Source organism: Lemur catta, chromosome 7 (genome assembly GCF_020740605.2).
Source record: "Lemur catta isolate mLemCat1 chromosome 7, mLemCat1.pri, whole genome shotgun sequence".
Classification (NCBI taxonomy): Eukaryota; Metazoa; Chordata; class Mammalia; order Primates; family Lemuridae; genus Lemur; species Lemur catta.
The window spans coordinates 72,260,647-72,286,834 of record NC_059134.1 but is presented as its reverse complement, the minus strand read 5'-3'; the positions used below and the strand labels follow the sequence as shown (position 1 = coordinate 72,286,834).

Below are 26,188 nucleotides of genomic sequence, written 5' to 3'. Positions count from 1 at the left end.
TTAGGTTGATTCTGTATTTTGCAATTGTGAATTGTTCTGTGATAAACATTCGAGTGCAGGTGTTTTTTTAACAGAATGATTTCTTTTCCTTTGGGTAGATACCCAGTAATGGGATTGCTGGATCTAATGGTAGGTCTACTTTTAGCTCTTTGAGGAATCTCCATACTGTTTTACATAGAGATTGTACTAAATTTCAGTCCCACAAACAGTGTATAAGCATATCTTTTTCTCTGCATCCATGCCAGTATCTGTTGTTTTTTGACTTTTTAATGATGGCCATTCTGACAGGGTTAAGGTGGTATCTCATTGTGGTTTTAATTTGCATTTCTCTGAGGAATTGTGTTGAATCTCTAAATTGCTTTGGGCAGAATGGACATTTTAACAATGTTGATTCTACAAATCCATGAACATGGGATGCTTTCCTGTTTGTTTGTGTCATCTACAATTTCTTTCATCAGTATTTTGTAGTTATCTTTGTAGAAATCTTTCACCTCCTTGGTCAAATATATTTGTAAGTATTTTGTTTTCTTCATAGCTATTGTAAATGTTATTGAGTCCTTGATTTGACTCAGCTTGACTGATTTGTGTACATTGATTTTGTAACCTGAGACTTGGCTGAATTTATTTATCACTAGGAGTCTTTTGGTAGAGTCTTTAGAGTTTTCTAGGTACAAGATCATATTGTTGGCAAGCAGGAATAGTTTGAAATCATCTTTCCTAGTTAGGATGCCCTTTATTTCTTTTTCTTGCTTGATTGTTCTGGCTAGGGCTTCTACTACTATGTTGAATAGAAGTGGTAATAGTGAGCACTCTTGTCTCGTTACAGTTCTTAGGGGGAAATTCTTTCAACTTTTCCCCATTTGGTATAATGTTGGCTGTTAGTTTGTCTATATGGCTTCTATAGTTTTGAGGTATGTTCATTCTATACCTAGTTTGTTGAGGATTTTCAACATGAAAGGGTGCTGGATTTTATTTCTGCATCTATTGAGATCATCATGTGGTCTTTGTTTTTGCTTCTGGTTATGTGATGAAACACATTTATTGATTTGCATATGTTGAACCATCATTACATCCCTGGGATGAAATGCACTTGATCATGGTCAATTATCTTTTTGATGTGCTGCTGAATTTGGTTTGCTAGTATCTTGTTGAGGATTTTTGCATCAGTGTTCATAAAGGTCTGTAGTTTTATTTTTTTGTTGTTCCCTTTCCACTATGGTTTGAGAAGACACATGGTATGATTTTTATTTTTCAGAATTTGCTGAGACTTGTTTTGTGGCCTAAGATATGATCAATCTTAGAAAATGTCCCATGTGCTAATGAGAAGAATGTATATTCTGTAGTTTTCAGATAGAATGTTCTGTAAATGTTTGTTAGGTCCATTTGGTCTAGAGTTCCATTTAAGTCCAGTATTTCTTTGTTGATTTTCTGCTTCTATGATCTGTCCAGTATTGTCAGTGGGGTGTTGAAGTTCCCCACGATTATGATGCTACTGTTTATTTCTTTGCTTAGATCTAGTGGAATTTACTTTAATCAGGGAGCTCCTGTGTTAGGTGCATACATATTTAGGATTGTTATGTCTTCTTGCTTAATTGCCCCCTTTGTCATTATATAATGACCATCTTTGTCTTTTTTTTTTTTTTAACCACTGTTGATTTAAAGTCAATTTTATCTAATATGAGAATGGCTACACTAGCTCGCTTTGGGTTTCCATTTACTTGGAATATTTTTTTCCATCCCTTTACGTTGAGTGGGTGTGTGTTTTGTGAGTTAGATAGGTTTCTTAGAGACAGCAAATAATTGGACAATGATTTTTACATCCATTCAGCCAGTCTATGTCTTTTAATTGAAACATTAAGACCGTTCATGTTCAGTGTTAGTATTGATATGTGAGGTACTGTTCTGTTCATCATGTTGACTTACACCTTGTTGTTTTGTTTTTCCTCTAGTGCTATTGTTTTATAAGAGCTGTGAGCTTTAATTTTCATATGTTTTTACACCAGTGGATATCTATTGTACTGTTTCATGTATAGTGTACTATTGATCATTTTTTGTAGGGCAGGCCTAGTAATGACAAATTTCCTAGGTATTTGCTTGTCTGGAAAAGTCTTTTTGTGAAACTTAGTTTTATAGGATACACAATTATTGACTGGCAGTTTTTCTGTTTAAGAAGATTAAAAATGAGACCCCAATCCCTTCTGGCTCAAAAGGTCTCCCCTGAGAAGTCTACTGTTGGCCTGATGGGCTTTCCTTTGTAGGTCCCTTGTTGCTTTCATCTTGCAGCTTGTAGAATTTTCTCCTTCATTTTGACTTTGGCCAGGTTCATGGCTATGTGTTTTGGCAATGTCCTGTTTGCTATGAATCTTCCTGATATTTGATGACCATCTTGTATCTGGATATCTGAATCTCTGGCAATACTAGGGATGTTTTCCTCAATAATTCCCTTGAATAGATTTTCCATGCTTTTTGTTTTTTCTTCTGCTCCCTCGGGGATACCTATAATTTATATATTGGCTCACTTTACATAGTACTATATTTCTCTGAGTGATTGTTCATTCTTCTTTATTCTTTTTTCTGCATCTTTGACTGGCGGGGTTAGTTTGAAAGCCTTGTCTTCAAGCCCTGAAATTCTTTCTTCTGCTTGGGGTAGCCTGTTGTTGAAGCTTTCTGCTGTATTTTGGAGTTCCCTAAGTGACTCTTTCTCATTTCTTTAAGTTTTGTTATATCCTTTCTTATGTTGTTTATCGCTAGTGACTTTTTCATTTTTTTCATTGATGTCCTGAAATATTTTTTTGGCTTCTTTGTGTTGGTTTTAAACTTTTTCTTCAATCCCATTCATCTTATTTACCATCCATATTCTGTATTCCACTTTTATTTTTTTATTATTTTATTTTATTTTATTTTTTTATTATTTTATTTTATTTTATTTTATTTATTTCAGCTCTTCATGGGGGTACAAAAGCTCAGGTTATATATATTGTCCGTGTCCCACCTTTTGACATTTTGACAATTTCCTTTTGTTGCTATAGGTCTATTGTGATCCTTTGGGGATGTCAAACTAGATTGTCTTTTCATGGTGCCAGAGTTGTTTTGCTGGTTTCTTCTCATCTGAAACCCCTTCTATCAGTTCAGGGCAGATAGGTTTGAAGTGCTCCTGTTCTCCTTTGCTGGGAAAACTCCTATTTAGTGAGAAGAAGGAGATGTCTCCAAATGGTGCTTTTGTGTCCTATTCCAGAAGACTGACTGGTAGGAGAGGGGCAGATCCACTGTGATCTTGTAATGTACCTGTTCTATGTTGTCCTGTTCCCTTGTGATTGTCACAGTCTAAGCTAGGGGTGGAGGATCTTTGTATGGAGTGGTGCGTTGGTCTGTAGGCTACTGTTGGAAGCTTGGGCAGGGGGCTGGGTGAGTCCCGCTCTATGGAGGCGGGAGTTGTAGGAGATTGCTCTGCCTGGGTCTCCTCAGTGGCAGTGACAGTGGTTGCTTGGCAATGCTATTTAGGCGGTGGCCACAGATGTCAGGGCTGCAGGAGTTCGCTCCACCTAGGAGGGAACATTAGGTGTAATGGAGGTATGTGGTGGTGGGTGGCTTGTGACTAGCAGGTCTGTGGTGGAGAGCTGGACCACAGGAGAAGCATGGTGTGGCATGGTGTGGTGCTGCTGAGGTGTGCCATGATTCTTTTTTTTTTTTAATAATAGTCATCCTGACAGATGTGAGATGATATCTCATTGTAGTTTTGGTTTGTATTTTTCTGGTAATTAATAATGTCCAGAATCTTTTCATATACTTGTCTTGTATGTCTTTATTTATTTATTTATTTTTTGACAGAGTCTTGCTCTGTCACCCATGCTGGAGTGCAGTGGTGCATTTATAGCACACTGTAACCTTGAATTCCTAGGCTTAAGTAATCCTCCTGCCTCAGTCTCCTGAGTAGCTGGGACTACCAGCACATACCACCATGCCTGGCTAATTTAAAATTTTTTTTTAGAGATGGGGTCTTGCAGAGTTTCTCAGGTTGGTCTTGAACTCCTGGCCTCAAATGATCCTCCTGCTTCCGCTTCCCAAAGTTCTGGGATTACAGGTGTGAGCCACTGTGCCTGACTTATATGCCTTTGGAGAAATGTCTGTTCAGGTCATTTGTCAATTTTAAAGTTTTTGCTATTGAGTTATGGGAGTGCCTTCTATATTTTAGAAATTAACTCCTTATGAGATACATGGTTTGCCAAACATTGATGAATGTAATTGCTAGTCTTATGTGTTCATCTCTATCCAGTTACAAAGTAGCAGTTTCCATTAATGTGCTTGATTAACTTCATTGTAAGTCCTTTTCTCTCCCATTTAATCTGTAAATATTTCTGCATGTACCTTTAAAAGGTAAGTACTCTATTTGAAAATATTACTATAATACCATCATAAAACCTAAAAAAAATAACAATTCCTTAATATCATCAAATATCCAGTGTTTAAATTTCCCTGATTGTCTTAAAATATTTTTTATAGTTTGTTTTAATTGGGATCTGAATTAGATCTATATATTACAATTGATTCATATGTATCTCAAGTCTATCTCTCTTTTTTAAAAAATTTATTTTTCTTTAAAATGTTTTTTACTGTGGTAAAATATACATAATATACAACTTATCATCTTAACCATTTTTCAGTGTACAGTTCAGTGGCATTAAGTACATTCATATCATCATGAAATTATTGCCACCATCCATCTACAGAACTTTTTTATATTATAAAACTGAAACTCTGTACCTATTAAATAATATCTCCCCATTCTTCCCTTTCCCCCAGCCCCTGGTAACCACCATTTTACTTTCTGTCTGTATGGTTTTGACCACTCTGAGAACCTGATATAAGTGGAATCATGCAGTTTGTGTGTGTGTGTATGTGACTGGCTTATTTCACTTAACATGTTGTGCTCAATGTTCATCTATGGAGTAGCATATGTCAGCATTTCCTTTTTTTTTTTGACACAGGGTCTTGCTCTGTCACCTAGGCTAGAATGCCTTGGTGTCATCATAATTCACTGTAGCCTCAAACTCCTGGGCTTAAGCTATCCTCCTGCCTCAACCTTCTGAGTAGCTGAGACTACAGGTGCATGTCACCACACCTGGCTAATTTTTCTATTTTTTGTAGAGACAGGGTCTTGCACCTGCTCTGGCTGGTCTCAAACTCTTGACCTCAAGCAGTCCTCCCATCTTGGCCTCCCAAAGTGCTAGGACTACATACATGAGCCACTGTACCCAGCCAGCATTTCCATACTTTTTAAGGTGGATAATATTCCATTGTGTATATATATATCACATTTTGCTTATCCATTCATCTGGCAAGGAACATTTGGGTTGCTTCCATGTTTTAGCTATTGTGAAAAATGCTGGTATGAACATGGGTGTACAAATATCTCCTTGAGATCTTGCTTTCAGTTCTTTTGGATATATACCCAGAAGTAGAATTGTTGGATCATGTAGTAATTCCATTTTTAATTTTTTGAGGAACTACCATACCACTTTCCACAACTGCTGTACCATCTTATATTCCCAGCAATAGTGTACAAGTGTTCCAGTTTCTCCACAAATTCACCAACACTTGTTATTTTCTGTTTTTTTTTTCCATAGTAGCATCCAAATGGATGTGAGGTGGTATGTTATTTTGGTTTTGATTTTTATTTCCCTAATGATTAGTGAAATTGAGAATCTTTTCATGTGTTCATTGGTCATTTGTACATCTTCTTGGAAAAATGTCCATTCAGGTCATTTGTGTATTTATTAAGTGGGGTGTTTTTTTTTTGTTATTGAGTTTTAGGACTTTTCTATGTATTATGGATATTAATCCCTTATCATATATCTGAAGTCTTTTTTAATCTATAATATTTGTCCTCTCTTTTTTCCCCTTGAAATTTATTTGTTGATGAGATTGTAAGTTTTGTTTCATTTGAACACTGTGCTTTGTTCACATTGTGGTCAGTGGTCATAGTTTTTTTTCCCCCCACAAGGCAGGCTTCTCTGTTTATAGCCTAAAGGACTGTAGGTTATAGGATACTTCCAGAGGGGCAGAACCTTAACATTACTATTGGGTGACAGATCCTAGTTGCATGTATCTAACTGTGGACCAGATACATTGAATTTCATCTATACGTTTGGATGAGGTTCAGAACATAGGTACATGAGTTATATTCAGTGGACATAAAAATAAAAGGCCATTCCACTGAAATCATGGCTATTAAGAAGCTATCTTGCAGTCATGAATATGTGTTTATTTGGCAATGAGAAATCTTAGGTGTTAGGAGAGCCGAGTTGTAGCATTTTCTGTGCTGCTACCTCCCTGTATGACCCTGGACAAATCACTTATTTCTTCAGGGGCTCAGTTTTCTCATGTGATAAATGTGAGGAATGGACTTGATGGTCTTTAAGGTTATTTTCTGCTTGATCTAGAGTGTGAGTTGTCCTTTCAGGTTAATCATGAACAAGGTGTCGTTCTAGAGATTTGACTCTGGAATAGTTTTTGGAGGAAGTTTTACTGTATTGGAATTTTCTTTGATGGTCTTAGATTGCCCTGAAGACTGGATTTGTGAACGGCTTGGTGGTAATCCCTGTGACCAGTCATAGACCCCTTGAAGCGATGAAGCTTTTCCATAACACTTATGTTCACTGAGAATGAATTGGGAATTTCCCATAGCAGTGGGGTTCAAAGAGCAGCCTGGTCTTATCCTGATGTGCATTTTCTGTGTTTTCTCTTCTCTCTTGAGAAGTGAGTGGTATTGTGTTCCAGTGGGGGACTGGTCTGGCATCATCTGGACGACGGTTGTGCCCTGGGCAGACTCTCCCATTGTTTTTGACAGCAAAGGAACCGAGCAGAGTGACAGGTGAGACCCTTATTTTTTCTTAATCTCATGTTTATTCTTTGTCAGGAAATAGAGACACAGACATGCAAAAAATGAGTAATGGATTTTTACTTTTGCTATGTCTTATCTCTCTAACTCTGTCTGTTAGTCTTGCTGGTTTGCTTTTTTTTCTTTCTTTTTTTTAAGAGATAGGTCTCACGATGTTGCCAAGGCTGGTCTTGAATTCCTGGCCTTAAGTGATCCTCTTGGTTCAGCCTCCCAAGTAGCTGGGATTATAGGTGCGAGACCCTGTGCCTGGCTTGCTGGGGTTTTTGTGGGCCCAGTAAAAGCAACCCTCTTTGTTGCCAGAGTTTAGAACCCATTGAGAGATAGATGCAAGTCAGATAGGTGGAGATCAAAATGATAGCTCTAGAACTGTTAAAAACTAGGTCGGAAGACATGATTTAGGTGTTTGGAAACAATGTGTAGTAATAGTGAGCCTCTAAGTTCTGAATTTCAACTTGAATTTACCCACCAGGCACTGGAGCAACTACATAGAGTTGGCCCTGCTAGGCTTACTGCATGGCCAAGAGGACACGAGGGTACACCCTCTCTGCAGACAGGTATACCTCAAAGAGGGAAGCCAGCAGGACTGTGGCTCGCATGCCCAGTGTCCTTCTCCTAGATGGGAAGCAGGAGTGAGTGAGGCTGTAGAAAGAGGGGCTAGAAGTGTTCCCAAAGGGAAATCTCTCTACGTGAAAATATGAAGAGTAAGTAATATATGTTCTGCTCATAGATCTATTGGTCAGTTGGTCTATAGGGCTTTCTCTTCCTCATCCCTCCTCCTCCTCCCTCTCCCTCTCCTCCTCCCCCTTTCCCCCATCCCCCTTTTTCTCTCTCTCTGTTCTCCACTCTCTGTGGCCCTTTCTCTCTCTGTATATAGCACAATGTCTCCATCTCCTCTTCTTTCTTTCTTCCTCTTACTTTGCGGCCCAGTTTGCTGAGCCTTGGCTGTGGGAGAAACCTATTCAGGAGACCTGTCTTTAGATGTCTTTTTAGTTCAGGGTAACTACTCTTCTTTAGCCCAGAATAAAGCAGGGATTTTTGAGGGTGGTGGGAAGTCGGGGGGAAAGAAAAGGGAAGGGTGGGCTTCAGTGGGAGTGATGTACATGAGTGTTGGGTTCATTCTGATTTTCTAAGTCTTGGAGGCTTTTTCCTTCAGCTGGGGATGGGCTTAGCTTCCCTGAAGCCCATGGGCTGAATTGGGGAGGGTACTCTTAGAAAAGGAGCAGAAGGTGGCATAGGACGCTGCACAGATAGTCCACATGACATTGCAGACATTCATCATATTAATATAAACTCATACTTCCCATTCATTTTTGCCCTCTTCATCAAGGTATTCACTGTTCCTCAGGCATATCCTGCTTTCTCATTCTGCTGTACTTATGTGCAAACTGTTACCCCTGCCTGAAATGCCTTTTCCTTCCTTTTCCTCTGGGAAAATCCTAAGAATTTTTCAAGGCCTATCAGGTACAGCTTTCTCAGTAAAGACTCTCCTCTTCTAACAGCCATTGCATTTGCTTCACATGCATGGATAGCACAACATGTTTCATTATGAATTGTTTATATGGTTTCTTATATGCTAAAGAGTATGAGCTTTTAAAGGGCAGAAACTGTGTGGCACTGTACTCTGTATTTTAGCACGGGACCTGTAACTAGAAGGAAGAAAAACATGTTTTGATTTGATTTAATTTAATTTTAATAACCTGTTTAGGATCTGTTTGGGGCACAGCTGAGATTCAGGGTTGATGTGGGGAGTTTCTGATGCGGCATTAGAATGGATCATCAACTTCCTGTCCTCAGTCTTTCACTTTCCATCCTTCCACCTTTATCTCATTGCCAAAGTTCTGGAGCTGGAACCCTGGCTGCCCCTCCTTCTCTGGCCACTGGGGGCCCCAGTCCTTGCTCTCTGATGAATGTGGCTAGAAGCATCTGCTTTGTGTTATTATCATTCCAGAGATACTTGAGGCCTATTTTATTAAGACAGTTACTAGTTAAACAGCAGTATCAGAAAAAAAAGAATAAAAAAGAGATATAGAGTAAGTTTGCATTTATCTGCATGTCAGACTACATGTTACAAGTTACCCCAACTTTAAAAAAATTATTTTTTTAAATTGACAAATAATTGCACATATTCATGGGGTACATAGTGATGTTTCAATGCATAAAATGTATGATGATCAGATCAGGATAATAACTGTATCCATCATCTCAAGTGTTTATCATTTCTTCGTGTTGGAACATTCAGTATCCTCCTTCTAGCTGTTTGAAACTATATAATGTATTACTGTTAACTATAGTTATCCTAAAATGGTATAGAACACTAGAACTTACTCCTCCTACCTAGCTGTAATTTTGTATCCTTCAATAAATCTCTCCCTTTCTCTCTCTTTCTCTCCCTTTCCCCAACCTTCCCAGAATCAGTATCCTATGGTCTACTTTTTACGTCTATGTAACCAACTTTTTATAGCTTCCACAAAAGAGTGAGAACATGCAGCATTTAACTTTCTGTTCCTGGCTTATTTAGCTTAACATAATGTCTTCTACTTCCATCCATGTTGCTGCAAATGAATTTCATTCTTTTTTATGGCTGAATAGTAATCCATGGAATATATATATATATATATATATATACCACATTTCTTTTAGCAGTATAATTAAGGAAGGAAAAGTGCTGGATTTGGAGATAGTAGGCCAGTTCAAAATCTAGTTGTGCCTATGTGTTATTAGGAGGCCTGAGTTTGTATTTAAGTGCCTACACATGATGGCACCTGAATGTATGCGATGTCATTGCTTTTAGACCCATTCATTGGATAGAGCTAGGAAATACACACACACACACACACACACACACACACGTTTTTACATATACACACCTATATTTATCTATTTCTACCAGAAGCCATGAATTTATAGTAATACCTTCAGTTACTATCCAGTATTACATGGTTGATTCTAGCCTATCTCCTTTCCATATCTGTAACTTTCCTTTCCTCTCTGATAGTGAGGCATCTGGCTCCTTTATCCTCAATATATTTACTTGTTTTTCAATCCCCTGGAGTGTTGCCAGTCTCCCTACGATGTCAGCCACCTTCTTGGCCAATGTTGCTGCCTCAGACCTGCCTGCATTGGTTGAGAGTTTCTCCCATGCTCAGGTGGTGTTAGATGACAGTCCCGTCTTTGCCCAGTGTGTTCTGTTATAAATATAACTCAAAAGAAAAAAAAATTTTTTTGTAGGTCTAGAGAATTCTAAAGCAGTATGTGTTCTTGCTGGCTCAGACCACTCAGCTGCATTAACAGGTAGGTCCCAGCTCTTTCCCAGTTTAACATGCCATTTGGAATTCTGTATGTGACTGCCCAGGGTGGTGACAGTGAAATAGAGAAGGAAGGTCATAGTCTTTGGAGTGAGAATTCTGATGCCACCACTGGTATGACCTTAGGAAAATTATTGTACCTTTCTGAAACCTTCTCCTTGTCTGTAAGATACTTTGTGGGTAGTATGAGAACTAAATATGATTATACATGTAAAGCACTCACAGCAAATGTAGGCTCACTTCCTTTTCCTCTGAGTTTGTTTTCTCAACTATACAATGAGGATAAGAATGTCTTCCTCTGAGGGTAATTGCGATTGTCAAATCATGTAATCAACAGTAAATTTATATGTAACATACTGCTATCTTATCCATCTAATCTATTTGGGTGTCTAATGCAACTGTCTAAACTCTCTACTTGTCTATAATCTCTAACTGTGTAATCTCAAAGTAACCTATTTTATCTATATCTTTCTAATCCATTGTCTATTTCCCTGTTTGTTCTCTTCTATATTTATCTATTTACCTATATGTCTCTCTATTTTATTTATCTTTCACCTTGGTATCATTCTAATTATATATATATTTCTATTTCTATATATATATTTCTCTAATTTATATTGTTATATATTTCTCTAATTTATCTATTTCATCTCTTTGAATTATCCATTTTTTTTTTTTTTTTTTGAGACAGGGTCTCTCTCTGTCACCCTGGGTAGAGTGCAGTGGCATCATCATAGCTCACTATAGCCTCAAACTCCTGGGCTCAAGTGATCTTCCTGCCTCAGCCTACAAGTATAATAGCTGGGACTACAGGTGCATGCCACCACACTCAGCTACTTTTTTTCTATTTTTGGTAGAGACAGGGTCTCGCTCTTGCTCAGGCTGAAATTGAACTCCTGAGCTCTAGTGACTCTCCCACCTCGGCCTCCCAGGGTGCTAGGATTATAGGCCTGGCCCATTTTTCTATCTTACCTGTCTTTTTCTCTCACACTGTATCTCTCTGTTTGGCTATCCATCCATCCATTAGATGTACCCAACCAATACATTATGAACTGTGACTTGTCCTTAGGATAGTCTTCAGTATTTTCCTGAAAGTGACAGTTATCCCTTCCCTTTGACCCAGATTGCCTGGACCTTTGCTGATAGACTGGAGACTTTACCTCTGAGAGATTTATTTTGTTTGTTAAGACCTCTCACAGAGTTGAATGCATTACCTTTTTTAAGCAAAGAGGACAACTTTCATACTTAGTGTTCTATGTGGAAGTTTAGATGTGTACCTAAAATATGTAAATTAATGGTGGAATGCATTCTTTGACATCAAATTTGCAATGATGTCCAACTAAGAAGCTATTGTTATTTCTGGAGCACAGGAGCCATAATGTGAGAGTTTAAATACTTTACAAATTCTGAGCTACAGATAATTTATTATTTAGTGAATTTAAAACAAACAACTGATAAAAGAAGCATCTGCTTTTAACCTGTGTCTCACGTTAGGTAGGTTTATATGTTTGTTAAAATGTTGGGGCTGGGCATGGTGGCTCATGTGTGTAATCTTTGCACTCTGGGAGGCCAAGTCTGGAGGATCTCTTGAGGCCAGGAGTTGAGACCAGCCTAAGCAAGAGCAAGACCTCAACTCTACAAAAAATAGAAAAATTAGCCAGCTGTGGTAGTGTGCCTATGGTCCCAACTACTTGGGAAGCTGAAGCAGGAGGATTGCTTGAGCCCAGGAGTTTGGGTTGCGGTGAACTATGATGATGCCAATGCACTCCTCTAGCCCGGGTGACAGAGTGAGATTGTGTTTCAAAAAAAGAAAAAATGTTCAGTTGAAAATGCCAACTGTATGGGGTTCCACTGGGCATCTGGTCCCACTTTTCCTTTTACAGAGGAAGGAGAGGAGACCCCAGGGTGAGAAGTGACTTTGTTCATGTCCCACATTCAATGATGGAAGGGGAAGGCATTCTTTTCTGAGAATAAGAGTAGACTAAAAGGTGTTTCTCCTTTGTTGTAATTAATTTGAAGTGGCTGATATTATGTAAACTTAGAGGTTGTCTAATTGCTTGCTAACCTTGATTTCTTAAAAAATCTTATCATTAGTAAATTTATTATTTCATACATGGGATACTTTTATTATAGTGTTTTTTTAATACGTAGATGTTGAATTTTTATTGAGACATAACTTATCTTTGAAATTCACCATTTTAACCAGTACAATTTAGTGATTTTTAGTATATTCACCAAGTAAATTGGTTTTTGATATTTTGAAGATGAGTTTAAAATTGTCTAGATTAATGGCCCTCTTTCCTCGTCTAGTTCAAGGTGTTACACATTGGATTTTGCTCAGTGTTCTTTAGACCTTTTCTCTGGAGTCATTGTAGATTATGTAACTATTTGGCATTGCAGCAGAATTTAATTTTACCTGCTGATGCAACAGTGTAATGATCCTCATGTAGAAGACAGTTTGTCTTTCAAAAAGATGGTTTAGATGTACTAAGATAAACAAAGGCTTATTACAGACACAGGCTTCATCATCAGTGGCAACTTTGGAGCTCACCAGTCCATGTAATAGATTGATACTTTGCTAAGGGGGCTTCCTTGCCCTCTTGTTAGGGATTCTTATACTTTGCACACCCTGATGAAGTCCAGGGAGGTTGTCCTCTCTTTGGGTATGAAATACATCACATTTACTTCACAGAACTACAGAGTGTCAGTGCTGCAGTGTCACCTGGGAGACAAAAAGCCTTCACTCATTTACACTCCCCCATTTTAGAGTTGAGCAAACAAAGACCTGGAATGTGAAATGAAGTCCCCAGGGGCAAACAGTGTGGAGTAGGAGATGGGACTTAAACTGGAGACTCCTGAACCTCCTGGTCTAATGCCTTTAATGATACTCTTTGACTTTTGATCAGTTTTGGGGAATGTACTAGACTGTCCTAGGGCAAGCAACACTATAAAGCTCTGTTGGGAAGTGATGAAATGCAGTGGGAGTAGAAGACCTGGCTTCGGTTCCCACTTGACTCCCTGTTAGTCATGTAATCTTGAAAAGTCATTTAACATCTTCCAGCCTTGATTAATTTATCTTCTAGAACAGTGCTGTCTGATAGAAATATACATGAGTCACATTTCAAAACATAGAAAGACACAGGTGAAATTAATTTTAATCTATTTTACTTAACCCAGTATATCTAAAATATTATTTCAACATTTAATCAATATGAAAATTATTAATGAGCTATACTCTTTTTTTTTTTGCACTGTCTTTGCAATCCAGTATGTATTTTTCACTTATATATCAGTTTGGACTAGCCACATTTCAAGTGTTCACTAGCCATGTGACTATTATATTAGACAGTACAGTTGTAGATCCTTAAAATGTCAGGGTTAGAAAAGCTCTTAGAGCTCCTCCGAGGAGTCACAAACTGACAAGCCATAGGCTAAATTATAGTCCATGGCCTCATTTTGTTTGGCTTTCATTTAAAAAACATTCTGAGTGTGAGTGCTCTCTGGCTTGCCACAGTCGCCCACCGGTCACTCTTGTTACCAATGTCATCAGTCATATTGTCTGCCCTTGTAGACCAACTGCCTTGCCTTCTAATTTTTAGCTGGTGAAACTAAGTCTTGGAGAGGAAGTGATTTGCCCAAGGTCAATAGCTAGTTAGCACATCCAGGAATAGAAGCCAGAGTCACTTGACTCTGAATTCGCTCTCTTTCTATTAAATCACAGTGGCAGTCACATTCCTGCTTATATCACAGGATTATTGTGAGGTTGAAGCAAGCTGAAGTGCTGCACAAATGTGATTTTGTAGCACTATATTTTCTGCTGGACAGAGTATGCAGTGAAGTAATCTTATGTTTAAGAAGTTTATCTTTTAAACTAATAATATAAAATATTATAATATAATATAAAATAAGGTAATATATCCTTTAGCCTGTTATTTTAAAGTTAAAACATTTTTTTCTAACTAAAGGTAAACACATATTTTAAAAATGTAGAAAAGAGAGAAGCATGTCACACACATCGTAGATATTTGTTGAATGAATAAATGAAGAAAAAACCCCACACATTCTTATTCCTTAAGCTACTAAGAACATTTGGCCTTGTTTCTTATGTATAGGGTTTTTAAAAAAATCTAATAGTGTGTTATTATGCTATACATGAATTTTGTAGCTGGCTTGGTTTCACTCAACATTGTAGCATAAGTATAAAACTTTTAACTACTTCTTTTTCAGACTTGTGTTATCTTCCATCATGTGGACTAATGCTCCTTTACTTCTTTTGTTTCCCTTCTGTTTGTTTAAGATGCAGGAGAGGTGTATGTCTGGGGAAACAACAAGCATGGACAACTGGTTACCCAGGCTGCCTTCCTTCCTATGCCCCAGAAAATAGAAGCACATTGTTTTCAGAATGAAAACGTCACTGCCATCTGGAGTGGGTGGACACACCTGGTTGCTCAGACAGGTGAGAGAGTAGCAGAGAATTTATGGTTGGTATGAGCAGTTGGGGGACAGCTGTCTAAACAGCCATGAATGCTTGGGGTTAATGATTTTATTGATGAAAAGCTTTAAGGACCAGAAAAGGGAAGACCTGGGGTCTAGTCTGCCATCAGCCAGATATGTGGCTTTTCCTCTCTGGATCACAGGTTTGCACCCACAAAGGCAAACCTGGGTCAGGTTAACTCTTTCTTGTCCTAAGAAAGAGTCTATGAGGTTTTGAGAAGAAATCCATTGCAAGATGTATCACCCAGAAATTTGTCCAGGATGTTGGGGAATCTTTGCCTTGTCGTAGCTGAAGAGATGACTCTCTTTGTACCCAAGGCTAAATTAAAAGCATCAGAAAATATTAATTTAAATATCTCAAGGTTGAGGAAGGAGCATTATTTTGAGTCCTAGTTGACATGGTATTCTGATTTAAACTTTTATTGTTTGTAGTAAACTATGTACATGATTCAGACATCTCATATGTTCCCTCAGATGCTACCGTATCATGCCATACAGCTTTTGGCATCTTCACCTTTTCTTGAGTCTTCTTCTGTTTCCCATCTTTTCCTTAGGACAGTTCTCCTTCCCTGGCCTTCATATTCCTGGCTTTGTTGTCAGATTTTGTTTTTCCTGGCCTCTCTTCATTCCTGCCTTCGTAGAGCTCCTGCTGATTTCCACAGAGTTCTCCAGACAATAGAAGTTCTTAAGATCTGTTATCATGCCAAGGCCTTCTGAACTTCAGGGGTGCTCAGGAGTCCCCTTTCCTACTGTTGTCTGATTTCTAGCTATACTCATATTTCCAGACTCCCAAATGCCTGGTGACTGTTATTTCAGAAGTTTCTGGCTTTTGCAGGTTTTCAGGTCAGCTTCAGTTATCCCTGGTAAGTCACACATACTATACATTTACACATACAAACATGGACTTATGAGCATTCATATCTATGATGCTTTTAAATTGGTCTTTTAAAAATTTTTATGAACATTTTAGAATAGAGGCTTGTATAACAAAGGTATATAATAAACTTTCCCTATTACTACTTCAGAGGGTGCTCTAAGGAAAATGTGTCATTCATTTGGAGGAAAATCACGACTTTCCTTAAAGAGGTTCAGACTGCTTGAAGATTGGGCCCATCTAGAGAAAGTTTTCTTAAACTCACCGATCACTGTAGGTGTTTATTTGTGTAATTGTTGATATCTGTCTTTTCCTTCAGACAATAGACTGTGAGGAAAGCCACCATATTAGCCTTGCTCACCTCCGTATCTCCACTGCCTATCAGAGGATGTGCTACTTTCCTACGTCAAACTGTTTCTAGTTAAAAGAGACTAAACATACTCAACTGCATGTGAGGCAGGGTAGATAGCTAGGATTTCTGACCTCTTTCCTGGGACTCACTGAGTCATGAACTGAAGACTTCAGTTTGTCTCTTTGGATTCAGGAGTCAAATCAGTTAATGTTCGCTGGACACCTGTTGAGCAATGTGCTAAGCCTTGGAGAAACAGGAGAAAAGACATGGGTCATGCCTTCCCACTAGAATGTGCTGTAGGCTTAAGTCCACAAATACAGAGGTGGAGAACTTTACCATCCATCCACCCATCTTTCCATTCATTCATCTGTCCATCCAACCATCTTACAAATGGTGAGGGTCTGTTTATGTACCGTGCCTTGTACTAGATGGAAATCTTGATCACTGTCCACTAGGGGAGACAGACCTGTAATCCAATTTTAGTACAGTCCGGTATGAGATGTTCAACAATAGAGCAAAGTCGAGAGTGCAAAAGTAGAATGGAAACTCGGTGTAGTCTGAGTAATTGGGTGTTAACAGGTAGGCGTTTTGTGGTTAGTCAGTCTTCAAAGACTTGCAGTACAGTAAAAGACACTATCAAATGGTAGGGAGTTTGGTTCAGTCTGTGAGAAAACCCTTTAACTAGTTAGGCAGTTGATGAGTGAAAGACATAGAGATGTTGCTTCTTTGACTTTAGCTTTGAAGCATTGTAACTGATGCTGATTCCCACGTCTGGGCCAGCAGCCCATCTCGGGGTGGGAGGTTGGAACCCACGTCCCTGACACTGTCTGAGTCACCCCAGCTGCTCTGGAGCTAAACTTCAGGTCTCCACCTCCACTTGAGAGCATGATTTTTGGTAACATCTCAGCTATTTAATTAACTTGTTAATTCAGATCGCTTGTTTATGTACATTGTCACATTCCCCTTTCTCCCAAGTCCAGAGTGGTTAAAAGCTGGGATGTTTGAGTGTCCTGATTATTGTACCGAATTTTGGGTAAATGGGAGTCCCCTGTTATTTGATTCACCGATTTTGTATTCCTTCTAGCAGCAATGGAAGCCTTTGCCTTGGCCTGGTGTCATTGAGAAGAAACACCCAGGGCTTCTGTTTAATGAGACTCAGCTGCTCATATTAATGGGAACAAGATTTCCTCACAGGGTCAGAAGCAGCTCATTAGTGGAACAAGGAGTTATTTGACTGCGGTTGTTTTCACAGGCTCCACTGGTGAACTGTTCCTGGGATGTACTTGCAGGCCACATCAGCACAGAGGCTGCTCTGAGTCTTATTCTGGGAGGCCTCAGCTGTGTGATATTGATTAAAAAAAGAGTTCATGTGCAGATGCTACTGGCATCTAGTGAGCAGAGGCCAGAGATTCTGCTAAATATCGTGCAGTGCAAGGGCAGCCCTACCAAACAAAGAATTATCCAGCCCCTAACGTTAGTAGTGTCAAGACTGAGAAACACTGCCCAAGATTGACATCCCCAGTGGTAGGTGCTTTGCTAGGGCAGTTCACGTGGTATCAGAATAACTTTATAGATTGTCTTTGTGGGATTTGGGTTGTTTCTCTGCCCTCCCCTCTCAGGAGTCTGGTGTCTTTCTGCAGTGTTTTTGATGGAAAAATACTTTCCTCTGTTAGTCAGAGGCACTTGGAAAGAGTCCAAGAGAACTTGTTCTAATCTGGGAGAGTTGGCAAAGGTACCTGTGTCTCAGGCTGGTGGCATTGCATTCTAGAAACCTTTCCCAAGCTGCTTAATATCCCTGATCATTGTTCTTAGGAACTTCATGGGACTCCTGGGTGACTTCCTGTAGGCTCAGTGACTTGAAGCTGTCTCATCTTGAGATTCATGATTTCCTGGCCAGAGGTTCTTGTAGTGAGGATTGGATGGCAGGTCTGGGTGCCTTCCTAGTTTGGTTATGTTGATTAACTTCACCTGTCTAGGCCTCAGTTTCCTCATCTTTCAAGTAGGTTATTGAAACCTACCTGCATTCTACATAAGGTTGCCCTGAGGTTCAAATGAATGAATCTGTGTGAAAGATCCCAACTATTGTGAAATGCATACATAAGTGTTGTTGCCTGAGGTTGGGATATGTAAGTAAACTAAGGAGTTAGTAGTTGCTTTCAGAAAGACTTCTGTTTCAACAGGGTCAGTGCTGAGCTTGAGACGTACTAGCTTCTGCCCCGAGGGCTCACGAGCTGGCCAGGGATGCGGTGCTCAGTGTCAAACTCTGACAGGCAAAGTTTCCTGAAGTCTTTCACTCTCCTGCAGTAGGCAGGTGGCTCTTTCATATTATCAACAGTTCAGAAGATCTTTGTGGTCTTATAGGTAATTTTACGTGTTACAATTGATCCTACATTGTACTCAACCCCATTTGTAGTTGTATACATCTGTTAGTATTCTTATTTGTTTAAAGTCTAGAGTGTGGGCTACATGAGAGGAGTGTCTGTTTTGTTCATGGCTATATCCCCAGCACTGGTGGAGGCCTGGCACATAGCAGATGATCAGCAACTCATTACTGAGTGAATAAATAAATGGCAAAGTAGAGAGAAACATGGGCTTTGAAGTCAGACACACCAAGATGCGATTCTTGGCTCTGTCAGCCTACTGATGGTGCCGTGCGGGCAGCTCCACCTCGCTCCGTCTCCATGGTCACCACCAGGGTTCAGGTGCCTGTCACCTCTTACCTGAATCCTGCAATGGCCTCTACTGGTGTCCTGGTCTTCCCACATTCACTCCCTCTCCCCTCCAATCTGTTCTCCATACCTCAGTTGGAAGGTCTTTTCAAACCCCCTTGTGTCACATTCAAATGGCTTCCCGTTGCTCTTATGATAAAGATGTAATCCCTAGTGGCCCCACAGGTCCTTTGTGGTCTGCCCTCTGCCCCGGTTCTCACCATGCTGGCTTTTGATCCCTATATCTGATCTGTGCTCTGACCTTTGCTTGGTTCCTTGAACGCCTCATGTATTTCCACCACAGTACCTTTGCACCTGATGTTCCCTCTATTTGGCACATTTGTCACTGCATCCCTTCTTCATTTTGACCTAGTTAAATCCTTTTACCCCCTATACCTCAACTTAGTCATCTCCTCCTCATGGAGACCTTCTCTTAACATTGCAGACTAGTCACTTTTCCCTTTTATCTGTGTCACAGCACCATAAACCTCTCCTTTGTGCTATTCCTTTTATAGGATTCTTTGATTAATTCCCCCTTCCCACTAGACTGTAAGCTACATGAGGGCAGGGGCATATTTGGTTTTGCTCACTCAATACATGTTGGACAAATGGATAAACCCAATTTCTTTGAGCTTATTTCCTCATCAGGAAAATGAGGAGATAATTGCTGATCTGGTATGAGGATTAAATGAGATGATTTATTAAAGCATCCAGCATAGAACTGGGCTCATGTGTCTTTTCAATACGTATTAGACTCCTCTGCCCTTTTGAAAAGTCCTGAGCTCTCTGGAGGTCAGATGCTCCATTTCTCCTCTTTCCAGCAGAGGTCTCTGTGGGGCTGGATAGGAATGTTTCTGCACAGGTAACAGGTTGATTCAGGACTCTCTTGAAGAGTGAAGAAAGATCAATGCTTACAAATGCTAAGTGCTGGTTGCCAGTCACTTATTAGAATTTCAAGGGGGACGATTTATGCAAAATCCAGACTTTAATGTGGGGTTGGTCAGAATGTCTAGAATACAGTTGCTTTTGGGATGCTGGAAGTTTTCCCTGAACCATGCAGTATCCCAAAGTAGCCTTCTGGTCTCGTAAGGGATATGGATTGAAAAAGTGAGACCAAATACACAGAGTTCTTTGATGTTCTTTATTTTCTTTAGTGTCACCTATGAAAACTCTAGAGTCTTGGAAGTTTTAGAGAATCAGAGATGGAATAAGCAACTTCCTCACTTTGCAAATGAGAAAACTGAAACCAAGAGGAGAGAAAGTGACTTTAGGGCAACATTTAACCTAGAAATCCAATTCTACTTTCTAGTAAATATTTTTCCCCTTCTATCACTGTCCTCTTGATTCTTGGTTGTATTCTTCTGATTGAGATATTTTTTATTCTTTTGTTTCCCTAAAGAGGGGAATTGCATGGTACATGTGGAAGGGACCACCTCTTTTCCACTGTCCTTTCTTCAAGTGTCACAGAACAAGAAATATTTTATTGCATTTGATGTCTAAGCATTAGAGAAATCTAAGCCCAGCCATTGATTCACACTAAACTGAGTTTATAAATATGCCTAATGCTGATTTTTCTGTTTTGGGGCCAAGATCCTTTTCAGAATAGGGTAACAGTGTACATTACTCCATCTTCTTTGGGACCATAGATCATGAAACCTCAACCAAGCTCAGGGAGATTCTGACCTCGTGCTCTCTATTTAAAGCAGGTGCTTTGGAATTCGTAATGCGTGTGCTTTAGAACTTTGGAAACCCAATGAGTGAAAGTCAAACTGAGACCAAAGGACTATTTTGAAGTAGATAGTTTCTGCTTATTATTAAAGTCATTAGTTTTATCTTAGAATCCCTTAGAATGTAGTAATGGGTAGGGACTTAGAGATCATCTGGCCTGACTTCTTCACTTTAGAGATGGGGAAACTGAGGACTAAAGAGAGGAGGCACAGGGAGCTAGTGAAGGAGCTAGGACCAGAACTCAAGTCATGGCTCTTGGTCCAATGCTGTCTCTGTGTTGTTACAGTCTCTCCAGAAATTTTGAGGAAGTGTGGATGACTTAACTAGTCAAACCCAGGGACCTGAACTGAAGTGCTGGCTCCTTCTGTGTAAGAAGTTCTTCAAGAAAACACCAGTGCTTACCTGGAGAGTGCAGCCATAGGTTCCCTTAAGGACATGTGTGTGGAGTAGAAGCTGGGAGGTGGTGCCCCAGGAGCAAGGGTCAGGAGGCCATTCTGGGACTCACAGAAGTGGCTGCATTTCCATTATGATAATACAACAGCAATCCTCTCTCTTATGAACCACCTTGATCACTATAAAGTACTTTCACATCCATTTTCTCATATGACGTTGGCAAGATGAGTGGTGTTATCCTTATTTCACAGATGAGTCACTAATTGGTTAACTGCATTGCCTTGGCTCACGTAGATGGGCAAGAGTTAAAACTTGAACCCAGCCTTTTGTTCCCAAGCCTGCTATTCTAATTTCAAGTCGAATATATCTCAGAATGCTCTAACTAAACTTCTTTTACTCTTCAAGGAAGCATCTCTCCCCAACTTTTGCCAGTGTTACTGTATTTTCCCAAGCAATGAGGAAGGAAAGTCTTGATTATCTTGGCCCTTCAGCAGGTATTTGTGGAATGCTTACCTAGATGTGTATAGCACTGTGCTACAGAATACAGGGAAATATAAAATCCAGAACTACCTTTAGGAAGCTTGTGGTTGGATAAACAAATTAAATATTTAGTAGAAGAATAAAAAGAATATGGCTAAGGGCCAAAGGAGTGGCCTAGCCACTGTGGGCTCTAGGATTTCAGGGGAAGAAGAGGTCAGCATGGGTGAGGATGGTCAGGAAAGGGCGTGAAGTTGTGGTTGGACTTTGGGAAGGTCACATTTTGATAAGTGGAGAGTTTGAGAGTTGGTTCTTTTGCTTTCTCTTTGTCCTCTGGCATGATAGTGAACTCTCTGGCCCCCTTTCTCCCATCTGGCCAACAGGAGATTGTGGATATAATGATCTTTAGGGGCCATTCCAGCTCTAAAAGTCTATCTTATATAATAAAAAAATAAAACTGGCCTAAGGAAATAGTTATGGATGTGTTCAAAGATTAAGTATCATGCCATTCACTGCAGCCTAATATATTATGACAAAAACAGATGCATGGAAACAAATGAAGTTGAAGGGGGATAGGTTAAATAAATTATGGCAGAGCTATATGTTGGAATATTATGTAGTCATTAAATAGAATGTTTTAAAAGGATAGTTAATGACAGGAATATGCTCATGGCATAATAAATGAAAAGAATAGATTATACTGTGTTACTACACTATAACTCCTAATTTGTTAAAAAAAAAGATGTTTATGTAGCAAAGACTAGAAAGAAATATGCTAGAATATTGTCTCTGGTGGCATTATGAGTGAATTTTATTTCCTTTTTTATTTTTTATGCTGAATATGTAATTTGAAATCTGATTATATCCCTCATAAATGCTGTTTTAAAGTTAATGAATAAAATTGCTTACCCCTCAGTGCAGGAGACTGGCCCCTTTGGCCATCCGTTCCTGTGTATACAAGTATGTCCTTGACTTGTCACTTCCACGGGCCTCAGTTGGGAGGTTGCATGGGAAAGAGGCAAGATCCTGTAGCAGGAGGCAGGAAAGTGGGCATCTATTTTTGGCTCAATCATGAGTCAGCTTTGTGACTTTGGGCAAGTCCCTTCTGCACATCCCTGAGCCTCAATTTCCTCATCTGAAGAGGGGAGTTGGAGGTCACAAAAGGTCCTTTGAGCTCCAAAATATGCTTGTTCCAAAAAGTGGGGAATTTCTCCACTGTTGTGGAACCAGCTAAGAGGCCTCATTGGTTCCTTGAGCCTGACCTCCTTGTTTTCTGTCCGGCTTCTCTGCACTTGGGCTCCACTGGCTGCAGGCTGATTTTTATTGTTCAGAGTTTAGGGTGAAATTGAGCAGGGGTTTAGTGATAGGGGCGCTTAGCCGGGAGGGTGTAGTGACAGCACTGAGCCACTAGAGGGAAGCATTGTTTACTTTCCCCTTTCCCATTGTTAGATCGTCTCTGTCTGCAGGTGAAGAGTAGCTTTGATTTGCCCGGGGCGTTTCAAATTCCAACATTTTAGAATTAAAAGGACTTTGAAGATCATCCAACAAAACCTCATTATGTTTCAGATGTGAGATGATAGAAGCCTGAACAGGCAAGTGACCTACTTTTTCAGGTTTGTGCTATAGAGTTTGGAAGAAGGCTGCAGATGTAGCCAAAGGTGCAATCAGTTGAGTCCCCAGAGAGCAGAGAGATTCCCATGATGGAGCCAGAACCTAAGGGATCTACCTGTATACACCTTTGTTGAGCTCCTCTGGCCAGATCTTGAGAGACCTGGAGATAAGAAAAAATATAACCCTGCCCTGAGGAGTTCACATCTGGCAGGGGAGGCACATGAGGCTACCTCAGTGTGTCTTCCCCATGGTTTGGTGGTCTGCCTGGCCTGGGGTCCGGGCTGTGGCAGTGGCTTGGAGGCTGGTTAATGGAAGACCCTGCAGGTGTTCTTATGAATGACGACCTCCACAGCTAGGTGGACACCTGGGCACCCAAGTTTGTATTTTGGGTGACTTTCTGCAAGCAACACGTAGCTTGCTCATGTGCCATACCTTAGCATTTTTTGAGGAATCTTGACAGTTTTTCCCCCACCTTCTAATGGCTTTGTTCCTTGGCCCTAGGCTGACTTTATTTTTGGTTTGCGGATGCCCATCATCCCTAAGCATTGTGGAAAAGTGAAACTGTGCAGTGGCCTGGGAGCCAGGCAGCTGTGTGACCTTGTGCAGGTTACTTCCTCTCTTTGGGAAGGGAGGTCAGGGTCTCAGCTGCAGTTGTGTCATCTCTACCAAAGAGATGAAGTTCTGGTGTCATATTTGGTTTTTGTGTTTGGCAATGAATACCCACTGATCTGTGGTCTCGAGAAGTGCAGTGTGTGTCCACCTGAAGCAGAAGCAAGATTCACCCTTTTTAAGTGGGTGCGTTCCACCAGGGGCACCTGGTCCTGGCCAAAGCCAAGTGCAGCTGGGCCTGGAGGCCACCAGGTGGCAGCAGTGGGCAGGCAGACGGCCTTGGGGATGCAGCTGGTAGGCAGCAGCCAGAGTCAGGATTAGCAAGGTCAGAGCTGAAAGGACCCCTGGAGGTCACCCAGGCCCTCGCCTTTTTGTATGGACGGGAGAATTCAGGCCCAGAAAGGGAAGGGGGCCTGCCTAAGGCCTCACCTTGAGTTGCTACCTGATAGTCCTTGCTCTTGAGAGGAAATGAGATGGTTTGGCCTCTGACTGGCTGCCCCATGGGAGAGCCAGGAAGGAAGGGACCATGAGCTGGATGTCGGAAGGGACAGGGACAGCAGTAAATGTCTGCCTTCTTCCTGCTTTCTCTGAGGGTCTGTTCCTAAAGATTTCCACGCTCCCACCCAAAGCAAGGGCAGTGTCCATTGTGTTTTCTGCTCCCTCTGCCCTGCCCAGTTCTCCTCTCTAGTTCTCTGGCCCAAGGCTGTGCCATGGGTGGGATTGGGGGTCATCCCTTAAGCCCCACACCCAACAGACAGGTAGGCCTCGGGCCTTGCTAGAGGCATGCTGCACACATGAGTTAGCACAATTGATTGAACAACCAAAAAAAATTATTTTTTTAAGTCCCCAAGGAAGTCAGGGTAGGGCAGGAAACCAGTGTTTGCCAAGTGCTTATTATGTGCTAGTTGCTCTGTGAGGTGCTGCCACTTATGTACTCCTTCTGTCCCCCTACGGTAGGGGTAATTTCCCTTGCGTTCCAAGTGAGGGTTGAGGCTCAGAGAGGCTGAGTGGCTTGTCTAAAGTAACACAGCTAGTTAAGAAGCAAAGCAGACACTTGAACCCTGCTCTGTTTGATGTCAAAGCTCATACTCATTTCATCATGCCACCTCCCCTCAAAGTGACCTCACTGGAAATACAGCAAGTGACTATCTTAGTTCAGACTGCTCTAATAAAGCACTACAGATTGGGTGTTATAAACAACCAGAAACTGATTTCTCACAATTCTGGAGGCTGGGAAGTCCTAATCAGAGTGCTGGCAGATTTGGTGTCTAGTGATGGTCCACTTCCTGGTCCATAGATGACCATCTTCTCACTGTGTCCTTACATGGCAGAAGGGGTGAGGGAGCTTTCTGGGGTCTCTTTTATAAGGGCACTAATCCCATGTATGAGGGTGCCACCCTCATGACCTAATCACCTCCCAAAGGCCCCATCTCCCTCACACTGGGGGTTAGGATTTCAGCATATAAATTGACTAGGGACACAAACATTCATTCCGTAGTCACCTCCTAGGCTTTAGGGCATGGAGGAGCAAGTATTTTGTCTCTCTTCCCTGGAGGAAGCTTGTGGAGGAGTTCTGGGGGGCTGCTGGAGAGAGGAGGCCTTTGAGGCAGGAAGGGGCAGGTGTTGATGGAGCAGGGTAGGGAGTGGTGGCTGGTACTATCAAGCCCTCTGAGAAATGATTAAACACCTTTCCTCTCTGTGCCTGTATTCTAGCAGTTTCTTCTGCCAGCAGTGCTCCTCTTTCTGATTCCCACGTAGTTACTGCCTCACTTCCATTGGTTCTTGTCCAAATGTTGCCTCTCACACTCTACTCCCTCCCCTGCATTATTTTTCATTATAGCAGTTTTCACTGCCTGAAATCATAGTATCATTATTTGTTTACTTATATTTTTGTCGCTCTCTTCTAACCAAATGTGAGCCCCACAAGGTTGGATACTTGGTCTGTTTTATTCACCCCTGGATGTCTCCTGATGTAGACAGGAGAGAGGCTCAGTGAGTGCTGGTGGCATGGAATGGCTGGAGGCTTTGGATATGGAAGCTACGCCATTCCCAGTGGCTGTGCTCAGGAGGTGCACCCTATGGCCTTGCCCTCTTCCCACCGTCTCAGAGAAGCCCAGGGCAGAGAGCCCCAGCTCCTTGAGGCCGACAGCGATGCCTGGTGCCCCAGGGTTTTAAGATCAGCTTTGCCCCTGCATCTGTGAGGCCTTGCCTTGGGTCCTTGGCTGTCCCATCTGTCCACAGTGTCTGGGGGCACTAGCCATGCTGCAAGCTCATCAGATGATTTGGGAAGGGCTTGGAGGTCCTTGGCAGAGGGCTCAGTTTCCATTCAAGGAATCCTCCTCTTTCCTGGTGCAGATTGATTTGTTCCAGGAGCTCACTAAAAATGAGCATTAAGTTACTGGCCTGTAATTTTGCCATCATTTTTAGGTTCTTGACAGATGGCACTGTGCTTGCCCTTCTCAGGGGACCTTGCCTGTCCCATGGGAGCACTCAGTAATCAAAGTGACAGCCAGTGCTTTAAAATGCTCTCAGTGTGTGCCAAGATGAAAGTGGCCCATTTTGAGGAATCTTGGAGGAATCAGCTCTTTCCCAATCTGAGAGTGACTTTTTACTTTAGGTGGGAGGCTGATGTGCCAAAAGAGCCCTGAAGGGCTATGTTCCAGTTCTGATTTGGCCATCCATTGGCTATGTGATCTTGGGCAAGTCATTTAACTTCTCTGGGCCTAAATTTCCTCATCT

The 26,188-nt window shown here is 41.0% G+C and overlaps 1 protein-coding gene across 9 annotated transcripts in view; it reads left to right on the top strand.

The window, feature by feature from the left end:
* Positions 1-26,188, top strand: part of SERGEF (secretion regulating guanine nucleotide exchange factor) — a 227,434-nt gene that overhangs the window by 15,185 nt on the left and 186,061 nt on the right. For 8 of the 9 annotated variants that reach the window (XR_006736471.1, XR_006736470.1, XR_006736469.1 and 5 more), the window contains 3 exons: positions 6,758-6,871; positions 10,127-10,189; positions 14,501-14,659. Coding sequence is in view for 6 of the 9 variants with exons in the window: in XM_045557628.1 (XP_045413584.1) it covers positions 6,758-6,871; positions 10,127-10,189; positions 14,501-14,659 (336 nt within the window). In the remaining 3 variants the exon portion in view is untranslated. The remainder of the gene's footprint in view (positions 1-6,757; positions 6,872-10,126; positions 10,190-14,500; positions 14,660-26,188) is intronic. The other variant, XM_045557630.1, reaches the window with a different exon arrangement.